Source organism: Varanus komodoensis, unplaced genomic scaffold (assembly GCF_004798865.1).
Source record: "Varanus komodoensis strain SLA01 unplaced genomic scaffold, ASM479886v1 scaffold6_4, whole genome shotgun sequence".
Taxonomy (NCBI): Eukaryota; Metazoa; Chordata; class Lepidosauria; order Squamata; family Varanidae; genus Varanus; species Varanus komodoensis.
Window position 1 is genome coordinate 13,561,218 of NW_025336347.1, and position 25,456 is coordinate 13,586,673.

Consider the following 25,456-nt stretch of genomic DNA (forward strand, 5'->3'; position numbering starts at 1 on the left):
AAACACACGTGTTAGGCAGCAAGCTCTGCTCAGCCCAGCAGGACTTGGTTTGAATGGTAGGCCTGTGCTGTACAAAAATGCATCATGGACACATCAGAAGCTCCATCAGGTGCTTGCTGAGAGTTCTGACACCCTGGGTATGCAAGGATTTTATTTAACTAGGCAAGTGCTGCTCTTTTTATTGTTTCATCATCGCATAGCCAGGGGTCTGAGACAGCCATGGCTACACACACTGGTAAAAAGCTTGTGTACACAAGCTCCCTTCATTCACTCATCCACTTTCTCAGAGAATGAACAGAGTGATGGCATATCACTCAGCCCAAAGGAACAAAGTGAATGTTGATCTGTGTGTTGTTACAAAGCTGTGAGTAATAGAGACTGGAATAGCCCCTTTCCATTGCCACTCTTTCCATCAGACTCTTTGATGTTTCCATGGTGTTTCTTCACCATCAGTGGTAAAATGGAACTCAGGTCTGAACATCACGGGATGCTGCTGTGAATCATGGAAACTTGACCCTACTGGAACGCTCCTACTGGGTTCTGACATCTATTGTGGGTAAGAACTCACCTGCCTTCTCAAGACATGTGAAACTGGCCACTATCTTTGTTTGGGACCTCTCCTGCCCCAGTTCTGAACTCATTATCCTAATTATTCTTGTCATTATTAAGAAACCCTGTATACTTGGATCTACTAGTTATATTTTGATTTTTGTGTTTAGTCTTGGTGAAAAGTGGCACATAAAAATGCAACATTTGAAATAATAACACCTTTCCAAACTCAGCTGGACACCATTGTGGAGGCCACAGAAGATAGTTGGGAAGGGACCAAGGAATGCTAACAAACCACATAGTTCACCTGAGGAAGGCAATTGGCAATTCCAGCTAAAAGCAGGTGCCTGAGATTGTGCAGATCTGCTGCCAGACCATGCAGCTTTATCCTGTTCAAGAGCTGCCCTGCCCTAATCAGCCCTACCCTGTTCAAAATGCTTTGCTCAAACCTTCCCTTCAGGGGAAGATAACCCTGCAGAATGAAGAACTGCAATGTACCACTGCATCCTGGATGCTTTTCTTAGTGCCTACTCACATGGCCTAACCTGCCATTTTTCAAAGTTAATTATCTTACAGCAGCTGGGAGAATTGGGGACACAGAAAGAGTGAGTCAGAGGGATAGAGATGGAGAAGGGCTATGTTGGAGTAGGGAAGAGAGAAAAGAATACGTCTTCTGTGGAATATTGTTCTGGTAGTGTTCAAACCTGGGGGTGGAAAGGACTATCACCTGGCCAGGTGCCTTCTCCACCCTGACTGGCCATACCCTCCTGCCCACCCTCCCCTGCCTAAATTGTCATCATCCCCATGAGGAGGCTGCCTAGCCAGCCCCTTGTCTTCAGCTCTGGGTCAGAGAATCCGACATGGCAGAAGGCAACTGCCTTCCTCCCTGAGGTCTGGGTACCAGAAGCATCTCCAGGATGCTCACAGAAACTTGCACAGCTAAGACACTCGTCCAAGCAGGGTGGCTTCTCAGGGGATCGCCCTATTTTACTTTCCAGTGAGATCTTATGGGCGCTCGGCCTCTCCCTGCCTGGACCACCGACCAGTGCCGGAAAGCAGACCTTGGGAGGCACTGCTGCGGCCGGGAATGAACACTTGGCAGACATAATAGGAACCGGAGGCTTCTATCGGCGCACACTCGATCCTAGGCTTGCACGGCTCGCTTCAGCGCAAGCCCGCCGCCGCCGATCGCGGAGGACGAGCCGGCCAAGCAACAAATAAGCGTCCTCTTCTACCCGTTGTTCCCCCGTGAGCGCTTGGCGAGTCGAGAGGAGGGACCGAAGCCGAGGCGGGGGGAGAGGAGAGGAGAGGAGCGCGGCTGATCGATTCGCAAAGGACAGCCTGATCTGCATATAAATAAATTGCCGTTGCTGGCTGGCCGGCCCGCCCGCCATTTGTTGAACTGTCCAGATGCGGGGACTCTGACTTGTGACATCACCGCCTCATTAGCATGCAGGAGAGGCGAGCACTGCAACAGCCCGCGGCTCCGAGCGCGGCGTCGGCCAGCCCACTCGCGCGGCGGGGCTGCTGCGCGGAGCCCTCTGCATGCCTCCCGCTCAGCCGCGGGGAGGGGAGGGCGAGCGGGAGCGAGCGGGCGAGGGAGGGGACTGCAGACTGCGCCAGGCAGCCTCGCCGTCGCTCCGAGCGGCGGTCCGCGCACTCCCGAGCCGGGGCTCCGCCGGGGTCCGCACCGCTGCAAGAGGCGATGGATCGATAGGCGAGGCGGAGGGGCGGCGACGGGGCCGACTGTGCGCGGAGGCGCAGAGAGTCCCCGGCCGAGCTGGGACGCCGGGCGAGGCGGCGCGCAGCGAGCGAGCCCCATCCATGCGAGCCCGGGGAGCTGCGCTCGCCCTCGTCCTGCGGATGGTGTCCACGCGGCAGGTTGCCCCCGCTCTCCCGCGAGCCGCCCTTGACTGGTCGGTTTGCTCGCCTTTTCCTTGCGCGTGTGTGCTTGTCTTCTGGAAACTGCTTTCGCAAAAAGGCTGCTGCTGCTCTTTCCAAGAAACCTCCCGCTAGCGTTTCAGTGTTTCGTAGGACGAAACAAAATCAACAACGCTTGACAATGCGGCAGTGCTTCCTGGGGCTTTGCAAGCATGCACCGAAGCAAAGTAAACTAAAACTTTAAACACGCGCGCGCGCACCCTTTAAGACAGCAAAAGGAAGTGGGCAGGGGGAGCTAAGTGGATTTAAGAACAGCTCAGAACAAAATCAGCTTTCCGAAACCTGGACGTGGAATCGCTTGGGCAGGTAAGCAGCGATGGTTCGTCTCTGGTTGTCTCGGTTTAGTTAGCCTTGTAACTAAGGCTACAGCCATGTGACAAGTTGAAATGTACTTCGCAGTCGTGCCTGTTGCCTGGTTCGGAGCAGGTTTCTATTTCGAAGTAACTCCAGATTTCAAAGGTGGGGGTGGGCAAGGAAAGATGCGTAGGGTCATAGTTTCCGAGATCGTTCCTTGCTATCTTAAAAATGAGCTATGAGATGCAGGATGGCATTTTTTCCCCCAAAGTATGCGATCAAATTATAGATACGGATCCACTGTAACTGTGTTGGTCGCGTGCATGTACGTGTGTGTGTGTTTTCATAGAGGTGGTGAAGTTGTCCATTGAAATAGTGATAAGCTCGCCTAGACATTTAAAATCATCAGGCAGTCAAGGAGGAATACTTAAGCAACTTGATCGCTTTTCCTCAAATAACGGCTGGCCGCAAAAATATGCTGGTTTTCAAGATACCTGCCGGAGTTAATATGATTGCACCGTCACTTGCGCCCTAGACTGCCTGCAGCCCCTGGGAGTTTCATGCAAGCCTGTGATGAGTTGGGCTTCTAGAACGGGATATTTTTAGTGCAGCCGTTTTCGGCTTACAGCCCTTAGGAGATATTTCAAATGCTTTGGACTCAGAGCTGACTTCTCACACTTTTGTTTTCTTTAGCAAGGTCAGATCCCTGTAATTCCAGGACCTGGGATGTTACACCCACTCTCTGGGCTGTTGTTTTGCTTTTGTTTTTTCTCTCCCAGCTTTTGGCCCTGCTGCCGGGGGCTGAAGGGGATGCCTGTCCACACATCTGGAAGGCACCAGCTTGGGAAGAGTTGCAGGTTTAAAGACTTTCTTGGAAAGCACCCACAAGGGTCACATCAACACACCCTGAGGGCATGTCCAGAGTTTAATCCAGTCGTTTTACACGTTTTGTGCTTCCAGTCATAGGGTGTGCCAAGGCAAGGGCTAATCCACATTTATGTACCCTCAAGGATTAGGGCTGGACAGAATACAGCAAGACTAATTATTCTCACCAGACACAGCGTCACTCTTGCACTTTTGTGGCCATTTTCTCTCCTTACCTTATCCTACTTTTCTTTAATCATTACTTGAATGTGAATTCACCTTAAAGACTCGTTAGAAGGGAATTTCACGCCATGGTGTAGATAGCTGATCTGAATATATTGCAAAAGCTCATTACAGCTTTTCCACTGGCCAAAAAAGTGCTTATTTCATAAACTTTTATGTTTGCCGGAGGCTTTTGCTTTCTCTTCTTGCAATGAGCTTTAAGCCATTTTACTTTACTAAATAAGATTAATCAGTTTAGCTTGCTTCAAGAGCAGATTGCCTGTTGTATTCAAACAAACACCACACGCACATACACACACCCATTCTTTCTTCCTCTGATTGCTTTCACAGATGGGCAGGTCCAGCTTGTCCCAGAGGATGCAAAACTTTGAAGCAATTACCATATTTAAAAGACCCCAAAGCCTTATAATATTCCAAAGCATGTTACACACCACACATGCACGTGTTTGCACAATCACATTTTCTTCTTAAGTATTAGGAGAGCTCAGACATCTGGACTTCAACTTGTTTGCAAATCGAGATTCTCCATTTTAAATCAATAATAGCAGTGGGGAGTCCTTGTAAAATAATTTCTGAAAAGACTTGCCAAAAGCAAAGATAGACAGCAGAATGCATAAGATGGTAAAACAGTTCTGAGGGAGGAAAAATGATGTCACTCTCAGCACTGGGAGAAAGGCTTGCAGCTAGGCTTCGAGGGCAAGGGGGTAGGGCTGCTGCAGCTCAGACCTACTGGCACTCCTGCTTCCGAAGAAGACCGTGTCCAGTGCTAATTCATGACCTCACCACCTTCTTGCTTCCATTTGTCAGGGTAGGGGACTGTACAGGTGGGCTGCTGCTGTCATGTCAGGGTGATAGCACAGCCCTTGTACATTGCAATGCACAAGACAATGTACAATGTACAATAAAATGAACAATATATTTACAGTGCAAATGTCAACCCTCAGCATTACACTGATACTCGCCAGTATAGAAGCAAGGGCTCTTTTAATTCTGCTCAGCCCAGATGCACTTCTGCGGCACGAGGGGCTAGCTTGCATGTTGTTGTTGAAATGATGCCATTGAGTTGCACTGCTAACAGGGTATCAGCTTTAAAACATAGGTGCCTGCATGTTATGGAAGGCTGCATCCAGCTATCTGCAATCAACTCTATTAAAAAATAGAGTGAGACTGCAGTGGGTAGAATCATGCCTTCTTTCTAAGGCACAATCCTCGTTTTTTGAAGTGACGGTAAGGAATCCATTGCGTTGGGATGCCTGCCTGCTCTCTTGCTGAACTGGAAAGCAATTGAGCAGCATAATTAAAAACTGCACAAGATAATCCATGGAGCGGTGCAAACGTCCTGAAAGCACACTCATGCTCTACAAACTGCTACGGATTTGGAAATCACACCTTGTGCTTAGAGATCTGTCACTCTCCAGGCTTCCCTCCTCCTCCTCGGAAAAAGTGCATTTGATATGTTGGCATGTGCCAATACGTGTGCTGCTGTGTTTTGAGTTGCCATTAGGCATCTGACAGTGCCTGCTAACTTTGCTGGCTGTTCGGGCGGATGTGTCTGCAGCCCTGACATATGGGAATTTTTAATGGCACTTCCAGAGCCAGGCGTTCAGAGATCTTGGGGCAGGTGTGCCACAGCATCATGAGATCACAAGATGCATATGGGGCTTGGAAGCTTATTTTTTAAAGAGCAGGTTTTGAGATTTAAAAAAAATGTTTGCCAGTGGATAGGATTCAGTTGACTGTGCATTAAAAAGCTGTACATCACTTACCCCTTGCAGAGATGGAGTCTGGAAAGGTGGAAAGGGGTCGGTTTACTTGTAGATTCCTTTAAATGTTTGCACATTTTCTGTGGGTCTTCTTGCTTACCGTGTGACGTGTCAAGGTTAGGCATGGGCAGATGTCAGCCTATGCCCAAGCAGGCCCATTGACAGGACCCCCCCCAACCCCCCAACTTGCACCTCTTGTTCACTCTTGCTGGCCGCTTCTGGTCGCCTGGTGAGGGTAGGAAGGAGGAGCACGAGATTCCTGGCCTGTTTACTCAGTGGCTCTCTGCCTGTCAAGCGAGCAAGGATGGGAAGGAGAAGGAGAAGCAAGAGCATCTGGGAACAGTGGTGGTGAGAAGGCAGACTCACCCTGGGAGCAGAGTGTCCAGTCCAAGGGCACTCCAAAACCTGAAGCTGGCTCTGCCCCTCCCCTGTGGGGAAAAAGATAGAACAGGCTCAGGAGGAGAGGCCCGGCACTTTCCTGTGATCGCTCCATGGCTGCTCCCACCACCCCTGCATCCTGGCACAGAAGTACGTGAGCAAACACGGCGATGGGCTGGAAGGCACCCGTGGGGCAGAGCAGGAGCAGTGCCATGCTTGTCTTTGATAGGATGCCGCCTGAGTTCCAGGGGCATGAATCTCTACTTATGCCAGTTTGGTTTGCATCATCTGCAGCAAGAACAAGCTGAAAAGGGTGTTCTCTCCTGTTCCTAGTTACTCCGTTGGGAATCCAGTAACACGGTTTGTCCAAATTGACTTTCAAATGACAATAAGGTTGGTTTTTTTTTATATTTCCAATTTTACAGTTGGAAGGGATCCTGCTTCAAATCCCTTTATCTCTTGGCTAAAGACCAAGCACAGAGGAACTCAACTAAAAATGTTCTCACTTTATTATTACTGTTTCTAGAAAACCTTTAAGTGTTGCCGCTAAAGACTCTGCCATCACCTTGGCTCTGTCCTAGCTCCATTTTCATTGCCACAAAGGTAACGGAATTCAGGAGGCCTATTCACAAATAAGTGTGCATTTGACTGCAACATAGAAAGTCCTAATTATTTTGGTCCATAGTGACTAAAACCGTTTGTTTATCCAAACAGAGAGAACCGTAACCAATGTTAGTCAACTTAGAGTAGATCTGTTGAAATGAATGTGGCTTAAGTTAGGCATGTCTAATTTTCACTCCACTTATTTCAATGGGTCTTTTCTGAGTCAGACTAACTTGGGATCCAACCGATAGGTTTTATACAGGGCCAGGGCACATAGTGTTGATTCTATGCATATGTATATCTAGGAACAGGTTGGTTTCAATTGCTTATTTTTCTATTCTCCATAGCTGCCAAACGATAGCCAAAATAGAAGAGTTCTGCAGGGCTTCAAGAGCTCGTGTGTAATAGAGGATAATTTCACAAGGAAATGCTATGATATGAAGGTCACTGGATTGCTTGAGACCACTCAGCAGGACCCTTCCCATAGGGGTGCTATGAAAACAGAATGGGGGAAACCAGGCTTTACTGTATGGAGTTTCACATTCATTAATTAAAATTAAAAGTCCATGTCAACTGGGACTTTCGGGGAAATGATCCTTGTAGAATAATCAAAACTTAATGAACTGCAAACAGTAAAACAAACCAAAATGTGGAAAGTAGCAGTAACAATTCTAAAACAGCACCCGAATTATGTCAGAGCAGTCAGAGGGTCCCCTGATGGAATGCATGATTGAACGATGTGGCCAGGTAGGATGGGCCTTGGTCGCGGTCGCATCTGGCTTTGGCTCACCTTTAGAGAACAGGGGAGATGCAAACGTACCGCATGAAGGCGTTCTGTGTTTCTGATAGACATGTTCGTGCTGGAAAGGTGTTCATAGAAGGAAGATGAGTTCAGCGTTCAGATGGGTTTAGAGTTTATGAGATTTGGAATACAATAAACATGGCTCTCCTATTAGTTGCTGAAACTGATGTTTGTGAGTACCCTGATAAATAAGAACTAGGGTGGAAAAGCAGCTTTGGTCCTTGCTCCAGTCACTGAGCCCATCAGAGAAAACAGGTGGGTTCTTTTAGAACTGGGCTCTTCAGTGCAGTGTCCCCCAGGCTCCCTGCCCCTTCTGATTTATTTTTAAATTTTATTTCTTATGCTTTTAAAACATTAAAAAAGTAGAAAACAAACAAAATAGGAAGCTGGCAGGTTGCAAAGTGATATGTTGGTCTCCAAGGCCCTAGTTTTGTCTCGGAGGGCTTGACTCCCTTCCTTCAAGACTCCCCAGTCTGCTAACAGAGTAATGAGTGTTTGTGACCAGTAATGCCTACCATGGCAGCCATTTTGGGAACCTGCAAGCCATTCCACCCCCCGGCACCCATTGTCTGAGAGCACCATGGCAGCCTCAACATTTCAAATGTGCCCATTGGCCCAAAAAGTTGGGGACCTGTGTTAGGGCCTCGCTTGGCAAGACACACATCTCACTTCTTAGCTATATTACCTAGCAAGATGATCTCATGTTTCCCTCCAGCTGCCAGCCTCTTTACTCTCTGGATGCCCAGATGGGATGTGGACCTTGGGTAGCATCACACATGTTCAGTGGACATACGGAGACAGGAAGTGTGAGCTGTACCGCCTCTCTTCATGCTTTCAGGATAGTGCACAAAAGAGAGTAGCACATTTTCCACACAGGAGGGTGTGTTCCTTGAAGCCTCCCCCACTCTGCCCCAGCCACAGAAAAAGTCTGATTCATGCTGTCTCGTATGGTTTGTACATAAGGCATCTGAAGCTGCTCTGTAGTCAGGGCCTTTGCTGCTCCTTTGAATTGGTGGCCCAAACCCATTGCTGCAAACCTATCAATACAGAATGGCAGAGCTTATATTTGCATGCAAGGATTCAGTTTCAACCCTGGTATCTTAGGTACAGCTGGGAAATGTTCTTGTCAAGGCACACAGTGCCTAGCTTTGTAGAGCAATGATATCACTTAGAAGAAGGAGGCTTTCTGTGTTCCCCCTAACAACCCACCATTTTGACTCTGCGACATCCAGACATTATGCTAGGGATGGTGGAGAAATCTGCAGCAGATTCAGAGGAGTTTGGATGCCTGTGGATGCCTGCCCTTTACTGAATCATGTGTAATAAATGGACTTGCATATTTTTTTAAAACATGGCTTAGGGTTGAGTGCATATAAGCAGTAATGTCCATCAGCAGAAACATACATTTGCAAACAAACAACATTCTCATGAGAAAAAATGGTTTTTGTTAACAAGCAGACGACAGAACGAAAGATGCCTGACAATCTGTGAAACACAGGCGGAATGGAGTCCCTTTGCTTGGAATGCTCAACTTCCGGGAATTGGTATATTTGGAGCATGGCATATCAAAGTGCTACCGCATTTGTAGGGCAGATAGAACTCTTGGGCAACGTTGGTACACCTGCTCAATGCAGGCCTGTGGAACACTTATGTCAGTCAGAATGCGTCTCTGTAATGCTTCTCCATGACAAACCAAGAGCAGCTAATTGCGGGGGGGTGCCTCTTTCTGCATCCCTGTCTTACTGATACATGGCATATCCTCTCCTTACGCTCCCTATGAGGTGTAGGTTAGGGTTGGGGTCAAGGATGACCTTTCATGTTCTAGCAAGGTCAGTCCCTGGATAGCTGTTAAGCCTGGACAAAATGGTTGTTCAGTCACAAAGTTGTGCCTGATTCTCTGTGACCCCATGGACAACATTCCTCCAGGTTCTCCTGTCCTCTTCCTTCCCCTGGAGTACACCCACACGCACCTCCGCAGTGACCCCATCCAACCACCTCAGGCTCTGCCGTCCCCTTCTCCTTTTGCCTTCAATCGTCCCCAGCACCAGGCTCTTCTCCAGGGAGTCCTTCCTTCTCATTAGGTGGCCAAAATGAGTTTCATCTTCAGGATCTGACCTTCTAAAGAGCAGTCAGGGTGAATTTCCTCTAGGACTGACTGGTTTGATCTCTTTGCAGTCCAAGGGACTCTACTCATGGGGGTGGGTGGGCTCCTGTATCCTCCTTTCTCCTCTACACTCCTGTGAGAGTGACCCACTGATGAAACAGAGCCACATTTGGAAATGGCACTAATAGGTGGATGCATGAGACACCCGAAGCTCTGCTGCCCAGGACTCCTGGCCAAACCTCCCTTCCATGTTGCATAATGACTGGAGAGGGAGCCATTTCCAGAACCCAGTGCTCCCGGTCAAGTGAGTTTGTCAGTCTGGGCTGTGCTCTAATATGGAAATGATTAATACTGCAAAACATGCTTCCCAGTGCGATTGCATGGTGCATCTGATCCACTTTGTCCTGTTGAAAGCCGTATTTAAAAAGTACATCCTTTAAAAATGTATTTTATTTTTCCTGTAGAATAGGTGCAGGGTCCTGATCTGGAACTGATCTCCTCGATCCCCATGCTAGGGTTCCAGTCCAGACAGGGACCCTCCGTTGCCTTTAAAGTGAAATGATAAGAAAATGTAGTTGATAGATATACATTTAATGTCTCTTTTAGCCTTTATATCCTGATGATTTTTTACCTTTCTCTTTCTGTGAAAGCCAATGAGGATTTAGAACAATGCACTGTTTTGCTTGTTGTTTTGAGTAGACGCTCTATCAGCAACTAACCTGGGGTACGTATATGGAAAGCTTTGTGTCTATAAGCACCAATGTGCAGCACAATGATATGAAATGACCCCGTCTCCCACGGTTCCAGATGAAATATTGCCTCTAGAGCCTTCCCTGGCTAGCGCAACACCGTCTAATCACAGGAGAGATGAACCTGAAGGTGCACTTGTACAAAGCAACCTTACCTTAATTACCTTAAAGTTGATTCTGCGCTAGACATGGGGCCTGGGGGGAATCGGCAAAGGTCAACTTGCTCTCATTCCCTGTGACATCAACAGTAACTGTCTAAGAACATAACCCCGTCTGAGAGAATTCAGAATCCCGGGATCAGTCCATACAGCCGTTGTTTTGGGAGTTCTTGGCACTGCATGTTCACTGGGCATCCTGCCACATCCCACAGACTTCCTGGCAACTGAGTGGTACCCGTTGCTGACGCCTCAGACCCTTTCATTCGTGTCGGTCCCTCAAGGATTGACTTTGTATGTACTGTTTTGTGACCACGGTGCAGCATCTGGCCTCAACTTAGTTATGATAATCCGTTTAAGTAACACAGGTTTATTTGACTCCAGATCTCCTGGTAGGTCCTGCCTATGAATCTTTCACAGTATTCCTTGCATGGACAGTTGCAAAATTACCCTTTTCTGATGGCACTGGCCGTTTCCCTGCAACCTTGGAGGCCTTCCAGGACAGAACCACTGTCCCCCAAGGAAAAGTCCATCTGTTCAACCTGGTTCATGAGGTTTCTACGGACCGTTGCAAGCTGTGCAGCTAAAGTAGGGCTGGTGGTATAGGATGTCGTTTCCACCAATGTGCTCCAGGATTGGCTCATTTAAAGTCCTTTTTTAAAAAAGAAGGATGGGGTCCTCTGACTCTGCCATTTCAGGGCTCAGGTCTAGAAAGGTATCAATACAGAAAATATTATTTATTTATTTATTTATTTATTTATTTATTTATTTATTTATTTTCTATGCCACCTAACAGCTGAAGTTCTCTGTCACAACAGCACATTTTAAAAATCTATATGAAACACACCATTAAAACACATTAAAACAAATAAACGTTTACAATATACATTTTAAGCCATATTTAAAATAGGAAATAGGAAAAATATAATAAGTTTAGAAAAACCCTGTTAAAGAGAGCCAGTGTGGTGTAGTGGTTAAGAGCAAGGGACTGGTACTCAGATGATCTGGGTTCGAGTCCCCACTCAGCCATGGAGCCCACTGGGTGACTTTGGGCCAGTCACAGACTCTCAGCCCAACCCACCTCACAGGGTTGTTGTTGTGGGGATAAGATGGAGGAGGAGATGTAAGCTGCCTTGAGCCCTTTGCAGGAGAAAGGCAGGATATAAATCGAAAACTAACTAACTAAATCCGGTCTAAAAACCAGTAGGTCCCAGTAACTTATTAAATGTCCTGCAGTAGTGAACAGTCTTTACTTGGCACTGGAAAGATAGTGAAGTTGGTGCCAGGCAGGCCTCAGTGAGGAGCTTATTCTGTTGCTGGGCGGCCACCACTGAAGACCCTAAGGGTGGCACTTTGCAGTCTCTGAGTCAATTCAAACACTTTAGCTTGTTGCAGCAGGGGCAGGGGAAAGAACACAGTAAAATTATTAGCCTGGATTAGGCTAATAATCCAGAGCCAGTGTGGTGTGGTGGTGAAGAGCATGGGACTGGGACTCAGGCGACCTGGGTTTTAGTCCCCGCTCAGCCATGGAGCCAACTGGGTGACTTTGGGCCAGTCACAGGCTCTCAGCCCAACCTACCTCACAGGGTTGTTGTTGTGGGGATAAGATGGAGGAGGAGAATGATGTAAGCTGCCTTGAGCCCTTTATAGGAAACAGGCAGGGTATACATCGAAAAATAAATGAATAAATAAATAAAAGGATTAGTATCTTGAGTTAGACACACAAAAACAAATGGGAAATTGAAGAAGTCATGAACAGTATAAGCTGCTATCATACATCTTCTGACATTGTCTTCACTGTTTTAGATGTGTTACCTAGCACAGAGGTAGAGAGAAGGTAGATCTAGTTCTCCTGATAAATCACTAGGACTAGGTGATCTGCTGTAGACTGGCAAGGATTTTGACACCCCTGCTCATTCACAGCAGGAAGAACAACATGACCCTCCCTCCTTCCTCACTCCAGCTTACAGAAATGAAGAAAGCTTGTGGTAACCTGGAGTTGGTTTTTGTGCAGAAGGGACGTGGCCCTCATCCTGCCCTGGTTCACAGGACAAATCCCTGGGCTTAGAATTCTGTGGATGTCCTTTGGACAAGGCTCTGCATGACGGATCTTGGAGGTCTAGTCAAAGTCATTCTGGCAAGTTCGATGTCTGCCTGCCCCAGTCTGCTTATGTAAAGGTTCACACAGCAGGTGGCCATGGATGACAAGGTAAAAAGACAAGCAAAACAGCAGCCCATTTAATGCAAGACCTTTAAAAACCAGAAAAACAAGCACCATCTTGGTTCCATCTTCAGCCTGCCAGAAGCTTTCCTGTAAAAGGAAATGCTGGCTAACCTTTTAGAGAGAGCTGGTGGCGTCTGCTTGTGCCTCATTGGCCAGGAGTTCCAGGATGAGGGGCTACTTCTGAGGGAGGGGAGACCGACTGCCCTTGCAGAGCTGGTACACAAAGCAGGTTCTCCCCCTGAGTTATGCACACATGAGGGGGGAATACTGAAGGGGGAGCGGAACATTTGGTGGGGCTTACGAGATCGAAAGCTCTAGAGTAGTAAAGGCTAGAACAGGCCTGTTGAACTAGGCCAAATCCAGCCCCTCTTCGGTCCCGGTAGACCTGTCAAGGATCCCTAGATGGCCCACCCCATTCCCTTTTCCTAACTGCCAGTCATTTTGGGATTTCCCAGCTTTTGTATGTTTTGCGTTCTGAAAAGGTTGAAATATCTCTCTTACGGCTCTTACTGGACTTGAGAGCTTTCAGCAGCAATATGCTGGCGTTCTTGACTTGCCCCTTTGTTCCACTTGAGATTCTCTGAAACCGCATTTGGTCCTCTGTGTGGAAGGGGCTCTGTGCCCCAGTGTGGAGCTGCTGGAACTAAAGCTATTAAAATTTCTTCAGGTCAGAGCATGGCCTCCAGAATGTAAAACCAGGAAGCCAGTGGTGCTGGCTTGCCAAGTTCTAGCCCTGGGCTAGAGTAAGCGGCAAGGGGCATCGGGGCAGCAGTGGCCGAGGCTTCCGTCATGGGCTGTCCGAGTGCATAGCAGGCGGGAGAAGAATGCCAAGGGCGTGTAATCCAAGCAGCAAACCAGCATGGAATTTTAGGGATGGAATCCCAGTAAAGTAGATCATCCTGTTCATACTTCAAAGACGCTGCAAGTCCAGAACAGGATAGGAAGCAGCATCAGTGCTGCAGCCGGCCTGCCGCATCCGGGATTTCGCAATGCTTTGGAATCTTACCTTTAATCCTAAAGAGCCTGGACATAGCAGAATAAGAAATAGCGCTGGATGTTTAGACGCTCCCTTCTGTATTAGGGAGCAGAAGAGGAACCTGTAAAAAAAGAGGTGTTTATTTAGACACCCTCCATGTTGTGCTGAGAGGTGGGCTATCTCTACCTCTGGCAAACGCGACTGCTGTTAATCTGTTAAACATTCAACACTATAGAAAAAGAAGTGCTGCAAGAGTAAATAATTTAGGCCTCCAAATAATCAAGATCTCACTTCCTAATTTTCCCCGTGACTCAGGCTTTGATGAACCCATTGAACATGTGGGTAAGTCAGGAATTCAACATTTTCAAGGGTACTTACAGTGCCTAGTTAAGTCTGAGAGCCCTTGTCTAATTTTCTCTTTCAGAACACCATGTTTCAATGTGAGGGTGTTCTCCTTTCAGGAGCCAACTGTGTTAGCAAACTTCATCCATACATTCGCTTGAGGCTTCGTGCTTCGTGGTCAGACATACCTTATTGTGGGCATTCTCTTACTACAGCGTATCACCGTGGTGATGCCGAGGAGTTGCAGTCAAGTGGTTAATGTTCTTCAAATTATGGGATAATTATGGGACTTCTCGCCCATGTAGGCAATCAAAGGATTTAGAGAATAAACCATAATCATCCTGGGAAACATGTTCCATTGCTGCTTAATGACATCCTCCTGATGTTCTATCCTTTAATGCAGGGGGTGGGAAAGTACAGCTTAGTTTGGGCTTCACTACATGAGGCCTTTAACTCAGTTTTACTGAGGCTTCTGCTTTCTTTTCTGGAGGAGGAGTATGTCCTTTACTTAGGTGTTTTCCTCCAGGGTTTGACTTTCTCTGCCTTTCTATATATTCCACTGCCCAAACAGAAAGTTGCACTATGACGTAGCGGCAATATAGCAGAACTAAGGCAATGCTCGAGGCTTTAATTCCTGTTTGCTTTGCATTTGAAATAGAATAGCCATGTTTTCTTGCTCTAGAAAAAGCTGTAAAAATGGCTGCAAAACACAGGAGGGTCTTGGAAACAACAGGTTTAGTACCTGGATATCTGAAGGAGCATCTCCTTCCCTATGTGCCTGCCTGCCCCTTAAGATCTGGGTCAGAGGTCCTTCTTCGGGAGCCCTCTTTGAAGGAGATTAGGAGAGCGGCTACCTGGAGAAGGGCCTTCTCTGTGGTGGCACTCTGGTTATGGAATATGCTCCTCAGAGAGGTGTGCCTGGTGCTGACACTTTATTCTTTTCGGTGCCAGGCCAAAACCTTTTTATTTCCCCAGTATTTTAACGTTTAATAGATATTTTAATTGTGATGCTGTGCTTTTAATTATTTTTATTTTTTATTTTATGGCTGTCCTGAGACTTTTTGTAATTGGATGGGATAGAAAGGCTTTAAATAAATAACAGAATAAATGTAACAGACCCACAAACTTTCATGAATGAAGGATCACATGTGCAGAATATATGCCGCATGTGGAGAAGCCCTCTTCTGCTGACCTGCCATCAGAGGAACTCTTGCACTTTCTGTCTGTCTAAACTACACTGCAGTCCCTGCATCACCGCAAGAAGGATGTCGGGGAGCGGGGTGCCACCCAGAATGCGACACGTGCTTCATATAAATGCACAGTGTTCCCCCGCCGCAAGAAAGTACTGATTGATCCATACTGGATGCTCTCCAGGTACACATGGGAGGAGAAATTCTTCAGCTAATCAGGTAGGGTCCTTCTTCAGGTCTCGAGACATTTAAGGCTTTACAAGCTAATAGCAGGTCTTTGAATTGAACGCTGACTAGAAGCCATTACAGTTCACGAAGTATTTGCACAAAATGATCAGCTCTTACTTGTTAACACATTTCCTGCTGTATTTTCAGCCAGTTGAACTTCCCAGACCGTCTCCAGCTAGGCTGTCTCTGGTCAGGTAGTCTTAGTTGGCAATGGTAAAAGGCTGATACATGGTGGTCATATCACCATGGTCACACATGCCTCCAGGGACAGTTGTGGGTCCAAGAACACTCTCAAATATGAACCTTTAAGGGGAAGTGCAACCCTTTTCTGAGCAGGTAGAACACCACCCCATCTGGCAGATAAACCTACCCTAACAGTACCTCTGTTTTGTCTGGATTGAGCCTCAGCTGACTCAGTCCAGTCCACGACCACACTTAGGTTCCGATTCAAAACATCGACTGCCTCACCCAAGTTTAATGAAAAGGAGAGAGAAAGTTGGGTATTTATTTATTTATTTATTTATTTATTTATTTATTTATTTAGGAAACTTCTATGCCACCCCATTCACTGAAGCCTCGGGGTGGCTCACAAACATAAATAAATAACATCCTATAAAACAATATAATTTAACAGTATAAATTAAGTCGCCCTGGCCAAAGAGTAAAATAAATAAATAATATTAACAATTAAAATAATGTTTGAATAAAAAGGTATCATCTGTATATCGGTGGCACCTCAGCCTGTATCTCCAGATAGCCTCCTCCATGGCTTCATGAAGACACTGAACTGCCTGGGGAATAAAATAGCGGTCTGTGGACCACCACCAAGGCACCACCTCCTGGAATGAGTGGAACCACTGCAACTCATTATTTCCAGCACCTAGCCCAGCCGGCCTGTCCAGAAGGATACCATGGGCATTGCTTTTAAAAGCCATTAAGAGGTCCAAGAGAATCAGCAGGCAGTGCTTCCTGTCTCTCTTCCAGCAAAGGTCATCCCAGAGGACAATCAAGGCAGTTTCTGTCCCAAAGGTAAGTCTGAGCCCCGAATGAAACAGATCCAGGTATCAGTTTAACTCAAAAGTCCCTGGGGCTGACCAGCAACTGCTCAGGCATGTTGCCCAGAAAGGGCATGTTGGGCCCTGATCTGTAGCACCTGTAGCTCCCCATCTCCTGAAAATGTTGCCTCCATTTGGGGGGAGCCTGGTTCACCACTCCTTTCAGATTGGTGAATCATCTTCACATTCAGATTGTTATTAATAATAAATATTATTATTTGTTAATATTATAATAGTATTATAACCTGTAACCTCTGTTAACAAGTGGAACAGAATGTTGGACGGGAACGCTAACCTGCTCTCTTCTGGTGTCTGTGCACATGTATGCAAGCCTTGCATTGAACCTGACGTTGCTTTCTCCTCCGCTTCGGCTGGCCCCCTTTATGCTGCTCATTAGATTTCAGGAAACGTGCGCACATGGGTTGTGGGTCAGAACATTCTGTTTGCTTTGTGCTGCAATTTCAGCTGATGCCATTTGATCAAATTCACTCTCACAGTGGTAATAGAGAAAAGATAAGGTGTTTTAAGGACCATGCTTGTGGCTTCTTTTAATAGATTGAGAAATTCTAACGTATTGGTTGCCTTGAGAGAAAACCCTTGCCTGTGTTCTGCAAACTCTCATTACTGAGAGGATTGCATTCTTCAGCTAGGTTTTTTAAAGTGAAGACAGAATGGAAGAAGATAAATTGCAGTACAGTGTCTCGTGTCCACTAGGTGGCGCTCTGCTGCCCCACACCCCATTTTCGAATCTGTATAGTAAAGGGTTTCTCATGCTAGGAGGGCGTTCCACACTTATAAGTCTAAGTAGCCTGTCATTCTGCTTTCAAATGCGCATAGACTTTATGAATGGTAAATTCCTCTAATGAAGGGATGCAAACTGAGGGGCTCCACCCGTTGGGACCAAAGCTTTTCAACTTATACATGAATTAACCTCTGAGCAGGAGTGAGCACTGGTATGGCCAGGTTTGCTGATGGTACCAATTGAATTGGGGGGTTAAAACAAGAAGAGGCTGTGAGGTGCTCCAGAAGGATCTGGATTATGATCTTGTGGTTGTTGGCCGGCAACTTGATGAAAATGTTGACCCATTATATGACTGCTGGGAAAAAGGCAAACTCCGTGTTAGGTATAGTTAGGAAAGGAATTGAAAATAAAGCTTCCAAAGCCATATGGCACTTATAAACATTCAGTTAGAATACTGTGGACAGTTCTGGTCACTGCAACTAAAAACGATATTGCAGAATTGGAAAAAGGGCAGCTAAAATAATCAAGGGGTTGGAGTGAGCAAGTTGGGCTTGTTTAGCTTAAAAAAGGCAAGGAGAGATGATAGAGAAATACAAAATTATACACAGTGCTGAGAAGTTGAACAGAGAGACATTTTCTTCCCTCTCAGAGTACTAGACCCAAATGGAGTCATCCCATGAAGCTGATTGATGGGAGATTCCTGACATATCAATGGAACATGGTGCATAATTTAATATGGGGTTCGCTTCCATGAGATGTGGTGATGGCCACCTCTCTGGACAGTGTTAAAAGGGAATCAGACAAATCCATGGAGGAGAGGGCTATCCATGACTATACATAGTGGGAATGTATACTCTTTTTCATTTCTCTTGTTAGCTCCATCACCATTTTTTCCCTTGTATTCTGTACATTCCCACATGTACAATCCCCACTAATTATGAATGGCAAAGTGATTGGGTTCTCTGTATGAAGCCAGGCAGCCAATCAGATTTGTCTACATACTGATGTCACTGAAGGCAAATTAAGCCTTTTCAGAGAGAATGCTTGTCCAATTGGAATGCATCAGTTAGTAATGACTGATTAAACTCCCATTCATTTCAATGAGTCTGCTGTACATAGGACTAAAGTTGGATACTAACCCCACCCCATCCCAAATGTACCCTGTTTCACAGGGTACTATGCAGCCCTGATGGAGAATTATTTCCTGAATGGCAGTTGACCTTAGATATTCTCCCACCCTCATCCTTTGTCATTTGAACAAAGCATCTCCCTGAATAGGCATCCACAGATCCGCCAGTACCTGGGGCTACCAGGGTGCCCAGCAGCCCCGACTCCCTTTGTTAAACACTTGTTGTGCTCTCTGGTTTGGACTAGGAAAGAAACACTCGGAGCCTTCCTAATATCTCTTTCCAGGCACAAATGAGAGAAATCCTAGCACCTCCCTCTAGCCTTTGGAGTGTGTGGGAGCCAGAGAGGCAGGGCCTTATCTTTCTTGTGCTGTGGCTTAGATAAGATAAGAAACATCAGGTGTCTTTCCATTTCTTACCTTCTCAATAGCCCAGCTCAAATGGCAGAAATCTTGCTGTTTCTCCCACAATCTTGCCCTCTGTAAAAGCCAGAAGACTCTGGAGTGGGGAGGGGGTTGGTGGTATGCAAAAATATTTATTCTATTTATGGAGCACCACCTGGAACTCTCCCAAAACTGAACAGCAGAGGATGGCTAGTAAGCCAAACCGCTCTGTGTGGGCCCCCGTCCCTGACCCAGTGAGCGAAAAGCCAGTCTGTGTTTTTTCCTGCTCTGAGAGGAACATGGGACTCTGGAGTAAGCTCATTCCAAGTACCTGGGGACAAAGCATCATCCAGACAGTTGGACTTTCTAACCGTGCTGGGATTTGAACCTGAAACTTCTCATTGTAAGACTTCAATTTCAAGTAAATTTTCTTGGAAGCAGGTCCTGCTGATTTCAGTGGAACGTATTTTCCAAGTGTTTGTGTTATTAAGATTTAGCCAAGTGCTCTGCTTACTGCACCAATCCTGGCACCAGCGCTTGGAGGATTCATGTAGAAGCAACTTTGGCTAGAAAGTTAAAGCTAAATTAGATTAAATGAAAATCCTCTTGATGGAAGGGGAAGAGGGAGGAGCAGCAGAGCAACAGCTGGAGCAGTGGATTCAGCTGACAAGCCAAGGGGAGACTGCCGTGAGCTGCACAGCGTTAAAAGTTGGCACAGCCGAAGAAGTGATTCATTGTCACTTAACAGTTTTGCTTCAAGAAACTCATCATTTTCGCCCACCAGGGGGAAGTTTAATTGGCACGCTGTGGCTCTCCAGTTTGGAGAAGTGTCCTTCATCTCTCCTCTAAATCCTGGAGCTTCCTCTTTCCTCTTCTCTTTACCCAAATCTCGGCATGTCCCTCATTACTCATATTGTTGTTGATGTTGCCCTCCGTTTTGCTGCTCCGGTTCTTTCGTAGGGTCTCTGAATCAAGCCCGTTATTCTCATTATAGCTTTTGCTGAGGAAAGGAAGGCTATTCTATTCCTTACTGTGAGTAATAGGAGAATGGAGTTGGAAGGAACCCAGTTGTCATCTAGTCCAACTTTCTGCTCTTCTTGGACAGGATATCCTCTACCTAAATCATTGCTGCTGTCTGTCCTGTCCAGTCTCTCCCCACCTGCTCCCCAAGGAGGTAGATTTCCCCGTTTGTTTGAGCTCTGGGTCGCACTGCACGCTCATCCGCTTGTATGGCTCGCAAGTGTGTGGGGGTGCACGATCTGCAACCTTAAATCTGCTCTTCCTTTATTTCAAGCTTTTCCATATTCATCTGGAATGTGTTGCGGGATAGTTCGCCCTCAGGACCGTGGGTGAAGATTGAGCATTCCTCTTGCGTGTTCCTTCCTCCTTCTCCTGCCAGGCTCAGGGTTGCTCCTCTGACTAGGTAAGGGACTCACTAGTTCGTTTGTGCACATCTCCCCACAGTGAGGGGGCAGTGGAGGACCACAAGAGGAGCCCAGGAAAGAGGCTGAAACCACTCCCAGGTTCTTCGTAGGTACAGTGCTTAGGTCCAGACAAACCCCGTTGACCTTGGTGGAGGTGGAGAAACATAAGCTTTCTCTGGAAGGGCAGTTCTCCTTTTCTAGATTGGAGAAGCACCCTGCTGCAGGGGCTGCTGGTAGGAAAGTCTCTGCCTGAGCCAGGATCAAGGGAGAGCATGGCTGGGCACCTGCCAGACGCCTGTATCCCAGCAGGGACCCCTTGGCTAGAACCCCTGGAATTGCTCCTCTTCATCACCCTTGCAGGCTGCTTGTTCGCCTGCTTCTTGCAGCAGCCCAGACACTGCTGGTGGTGAGGAGGAAGAGGAGGAGGAGATGCCGACTTGCTGCTGGCTCCCTGCCTGTCAACCAGCCAGGTGGTAGCAATGATGTGAAGGAGAGGAGGGGCAAGCGCAGCTGGTAACCATGTTGGTGCTTCAGGCACACAGAGGGCTCAAATGTGATGTTAGCTTGGAGCTGAGTTGCAGATCAGCAGCTGGTCAGCCCAGCCCTTTCCATGCAAGAGCTCAAGGGCCGACGGCATCGGATGCACAAAGTATGGGCTGTTGGAGCTGAAAGCCCACTCAGTATTCACCAGCCAGTTCTTTCCATTGCTAGCTAGAGAAGGTGGTCTAAAGGTAGCCTTAAGCAGGTAGCCTTAATTCATGTCCTGCAGTGAGCGGAGTGAACATTCTACAGCCTGGATAAATTGTTCAACTCACATTTGCATGAATATCCATTATTTTGCATAATTTAGTTTGCTTCTGCTACGGCATGATACCATGGTCAATTATATCAAAAGCCACAGAGAAGTCCAGCAAACTTAGCAGGGAAGACTCTTTCCAGCTCTCCAATTAAAGCATCCACCAAGGCAACTGAAGCTCGCTTTGTCTCAAAATTGAGACAGAAACTGGACTGAAGCAGGTTCTGATTATCCACCTCCCCAGGAACACCCGGAGTGCAGATGTCGCCACCCTATTCAAGCAGTTGCCCGTGAAGGGCATGTTGGAGACTGGCTGGACATAATCTGGTGTGGTGGGGTTTCAACAGAGATCTCACTCCCACCTCTTCACGGGGTCACTGACATACCCCTTCATTGCTGGCTTTTCTCACTCGACCAGCTTTGATCTCCCCAGCAGGTTTTATAAGCTAGGAAGGGCACATAATCGGACCATGTGCAGTCCTGGAGGTTGTGTTACTGCTGCTCCAGAATGTGCTGGTACTGAAGCTTTGTTGAGCCTGATCAGCCGACCCATTTGGCAGCTAAGCGCATGTGAAGGCCACCATCATCCTAAAAACCTTTAAAAATCTCAACAGGGATGGAAATCACTTCTGTATGACTCAAAAGACCGGAGTAATGTCTCCCTGCCCCCCTCCACTGCCTCTTCCTCCTTTGCTGGCAGTTCTGGAGACAGACAAAGACTGTTTCACCTCCATGTGGTGTGCGTGAGGCTCATTTTTGACCTTGACCTGAAGCCGGTCCATCTGCTGAAAAGCTGGGAAGCCTGTGAAAAGCAATATAAGTGATGGCAGCAATATTATTACTGTTATTTCGGTTTCTGGGTCCCCCTGTGGCCAAAATCCCCATGGTGAAGTACACAGTAAAAACAATCTTAATAAAACCAGGGATGAAACCAATAATAAAATACATTATCATGTATTGTTTTAAAAGCAGCCAGAGAAATTCAGCATTTAAGAGAAATAAATGAGCAGCCAAATGCAGGGACTATGATTTTAAAATGCAGCACTAAATGTATTTAAAATAATGCAAACAGCAGTTAAACATACTTTTAAGAGGCCTGGGAGAATAAAAAGATTTTTGCCTGGGGGCAGACATCAATACACACCTAAGGGTGTTCCACAATTTGGGGATTAATGATGAGGAGCTGGATCTTGGGGGAGGGGGATTGGACACTGAGAGTAGGGCATCAGATGATGATCTCTGTACATGGGCAGGAGCATACAGGAAGAGACTTTCCTTTAGAAGGTGGTATCTGAAGTAGTTTTAATTCTGTATCAACTCTGATACTTTCTGCCCACGGTCTACTGTTTTATCAGTGTATTCTTCTATTAGATCGTTGTTTTTAGTTCTTTTTAAAATCTGGAATGTCCTCAGTTTCTTTTGGACTGAAGCACAGGATGTAAGAAATAAACAAAAAACATGAATAAAAATATATAGAAAATACAGGAGCAGTTGCTGTGAGATCTGTTTTTGCAATAGCGTTCAGTTATCTAGCAGTTCAGTTTTAGGCAGGTTTAACCAACTTGGATTGTAAAAAGCTCTGATGTGATTGAGTGGCTCGAAGTTTCCAAAGTTTATAAAGATAATGCACAGAACAGCTGAGCAAGGTGCATCAAAGCCAAGCCATTTGGATATCAGCTCAGTTGTTTTGCAGAGGGATCAGGGCTGAACATTGAAGCAGTGGCTTTAGACAGTTTGCCTTTGGGAAATTCCAGTAATATTAAAGCAACTGCAACATATAACTTCCTGTAACACAGGCAAAACTGCACGGAGGAAAGGCAGATGAAGAATTGGGTCTTGTTTGGCATGTGCAGGTAAGGTGATCTGACAGTGCAAGCTAAGTGGATTCTGCCATTTAGTTTCCTGCAAAATGCTGATCATTTTTATTGATAACTGAAGAAATCAGCCCTGCACACATCTCAGATCCACACCTACTGCACTACCGCATGTTACTCTTCATTTTCTACTGCTGGTCTAGCAGCAGCTATGGCCTGAGCAAATGAACCAAAGTGGTGTTTGATTGGCAGAGATGTTTATTCCTTTGGGATCCGTTTTTCTGTGAAACACTCCTTCTGATTATATGGTTTCACAAGCTCGCAGTAACAATACCAAATCAACATTAGCTTTGGAAGACCCTTCAGCTCCTACCACCTTTGGTGAAAAGTGGGCTTCCAAGAGGTTACAATCCAATTACATACCTAAGGAGAATTCTTGGAAACAACCTCTAAACATTTCAGAGTGGGACTCAGAAATATCAGCATGGCTTTCTAGTTGTTACGGAAAATATGGACGCTGTTTTCACTGACCCTGGAGTCCTTTGCAATCAGGAGCAGAAGTCGGGGAGTTGAGCTTTCTAAAAGAACTCTACAGATAAAAGACCTATTAATCAAAGAGCAAATATTATTATAACTTGTGCTTCAGCCTGGGCATATCAAATTAATGGGTTCCCCCATCACCACCCCCCACTTATATTTTTGTAACAGCATGCCTCTTTCTACCTGCTCTGTGCGGTTATTCTTTATATGGTAATGCATTTGACACGCTGGCCGAGAATCATGAGTTTTTCCAGGCATGCACATTTTTCTATCGCATGTTCCATTGGCTAAACACTATCTTCGCTGCATAACGTCACAGTAAGTGCATTGTCGGATCCCGTCCACCCTCCCTTTTCCCTTCCGTTAAAGGAATATAAGGTTGATTGTGAATTATATTCTGTGTAGTAGTTGTTCGAAATGCCTGGGATGGAGTGCCAAGTGTTTATGGCAGAGATCTTTACCCTGCAAACCAGCTGAATTCCTTTTTTCAAATTAGGGCCCTTGCCATGTGCCATGCTCATTGTTTTCACTGCTGCTGCTTCTGTAAAGCAGTTCTGGTGAAGGTATGTTAATCGCTGTATTTTCACATTTGCATTTTGCCCAGCTAGAGCTCCAGGTTCTGTGTATGAGGCTTTCCCCATTTACTGCTGCAAAAGTAATCCTGCAAGGTAGGTCAGAAGGAGAGTGTTATTGCCCATTTTACTCCATAGCTTGCGCCCAGATCTCCCTAACCTAAGCCCAGTATTCACACGGGATATATCTTCTCCGTGTTCATTTTTCTCATTCCATGCATCTCTACAACAAGTGAGATAAAATTGCAGGAATTTAAGCAGATTGCGGGAGTGCTGCTCTCTCAAATTTCTCATTGACTCAGGAGCAGATCCAAAGCTAACAGGATTTTTTTTTCCAAAATCCCCTTTGGGAATCAGGGTGTTTGGTTAGCTCATGATTAAACTGTTGGAAGAGCAGCCCTGTCTCAGATCAACCCAGAGTGGTCTCACCTTAACCAGGACCGGCTGACCGAGGCAAGGATGAATCTTCTTGCCAAGGCAACTGGCTCAGCTAGGCCACATCCCATCCAGCCACCCACCTAATGCCATTATCTCCCAGCATCCTCTCTCCATTTGTACCAGGTGATGACAACATTGCTCATCTTGGCCTACCTTGCCTGCTTATAGCTGCAATGGCATTCGAGGCCCCAAGGCATGTCTGTGGAATATCCAGTGTCTGGAGATTTTATGGCTGCTGTGACAATAATCGTTGGTCTCTCCAGAAGCTCTTTACAGTTTCTGTAGAAAGACGGGACATAAATTGTTGTGAGAAACAGACTGACAGAAAATGTTGGGATAATCTATATGGGATACAGGAAAGATTGTGTTAAAAGAGACATCGCTTTAAGACATGTTAGACTGCTAGACTCAACAAGAGGCAAGAAAAGCTAAAACAAAGTTCTCTCATGCAGGAAAAGTGTTCTCTTAAGATTCAAGCACAGGTATTCCACTGGGACAGCTCTGTTTCATCACTGCGACATTCTGCAAAATCGAGCCTTCCTTGAGCAAGGAACTCTTTGTTCTTCTTTGTGGCCTCTTTTTTCCATGATGATGATTATGATACGAAGCATGAGAAGACGAGGGCCACGTACAAGGAGCCGGTGCAGTGGTTTCTGCACAAGCCTGCATTGGCCCCCTTGGGCCCTGGAGCAGCACCACTCTAAAATATCCAGGAGGCTTCTCCTGTTCCTCTGGCAGTCTCGGGTGGAGTAGCTGTGTTGAGGTTCTTTGCATGCCGGAGGGTGCGGTGAGAAAAGACCAGAGATCCTTTGTGGCATCGTTAGACTGGTTCTGCTGATGTGGGTGGCATTTGTGGTATGCAATAAATCCACCAGCCTTGGGTTCCTGTCCAGCTTGGTTTTTCTCAGCAAAATTTGCTGTTGTTTTCTTTTCCACTTTGCCTCCTGGTACTGCAGTTTATTTTATGACTTCCATAAGCTTTAAATATTTTTGCTGCTCACTGACATGTTCTGCAGGAATCCATGTGATTAATAATCTTGGGAATGACATTTAGTGAAATAGCACTAAGCTCCATAAGAATACCCATTTTTCAAACACTAAATCTCTGATCCTCTAACCACCAACCTCTTGAATAGTTGGCAGTGGATATGACGAGGCTG

The 25,456-nt window shown here is 46.4% G+C and overlaps 1 protein-coding gene across 6 annotated transcripts in view; it reads left to right on the forward strand.

The window, feature by feature from the left end:
- Window positions 1–25,456, forward strand: part of PRICKLE2 (prickle planar cell polarity protein 2) — a 171,408-nt gene that overhangs the window by 50,291 nt on the left and 95,661 nt on the right. Inside the window, exon 1 of one of the 6 annotated variants that reach the window (XM_044451863.1) lies at window positions 2,124–2,796. The exons of 1 other annotated variant lie outside the window; for it this stretch is intronic. Coding sequence is in view for 2 of the 5 variants with exons in the window: in XM_044451867.1 (XP_044307802.1) it covers window positions 6,415–6,425 (11 nt within the window). In the remaining 3 variants the exon portion in view is untranslated. 4 more of the 6 variants (XM_044451867.1, XM_044451862.1, XM_044451865.1 and 1 more) reach the window with 4 other exon arrangements.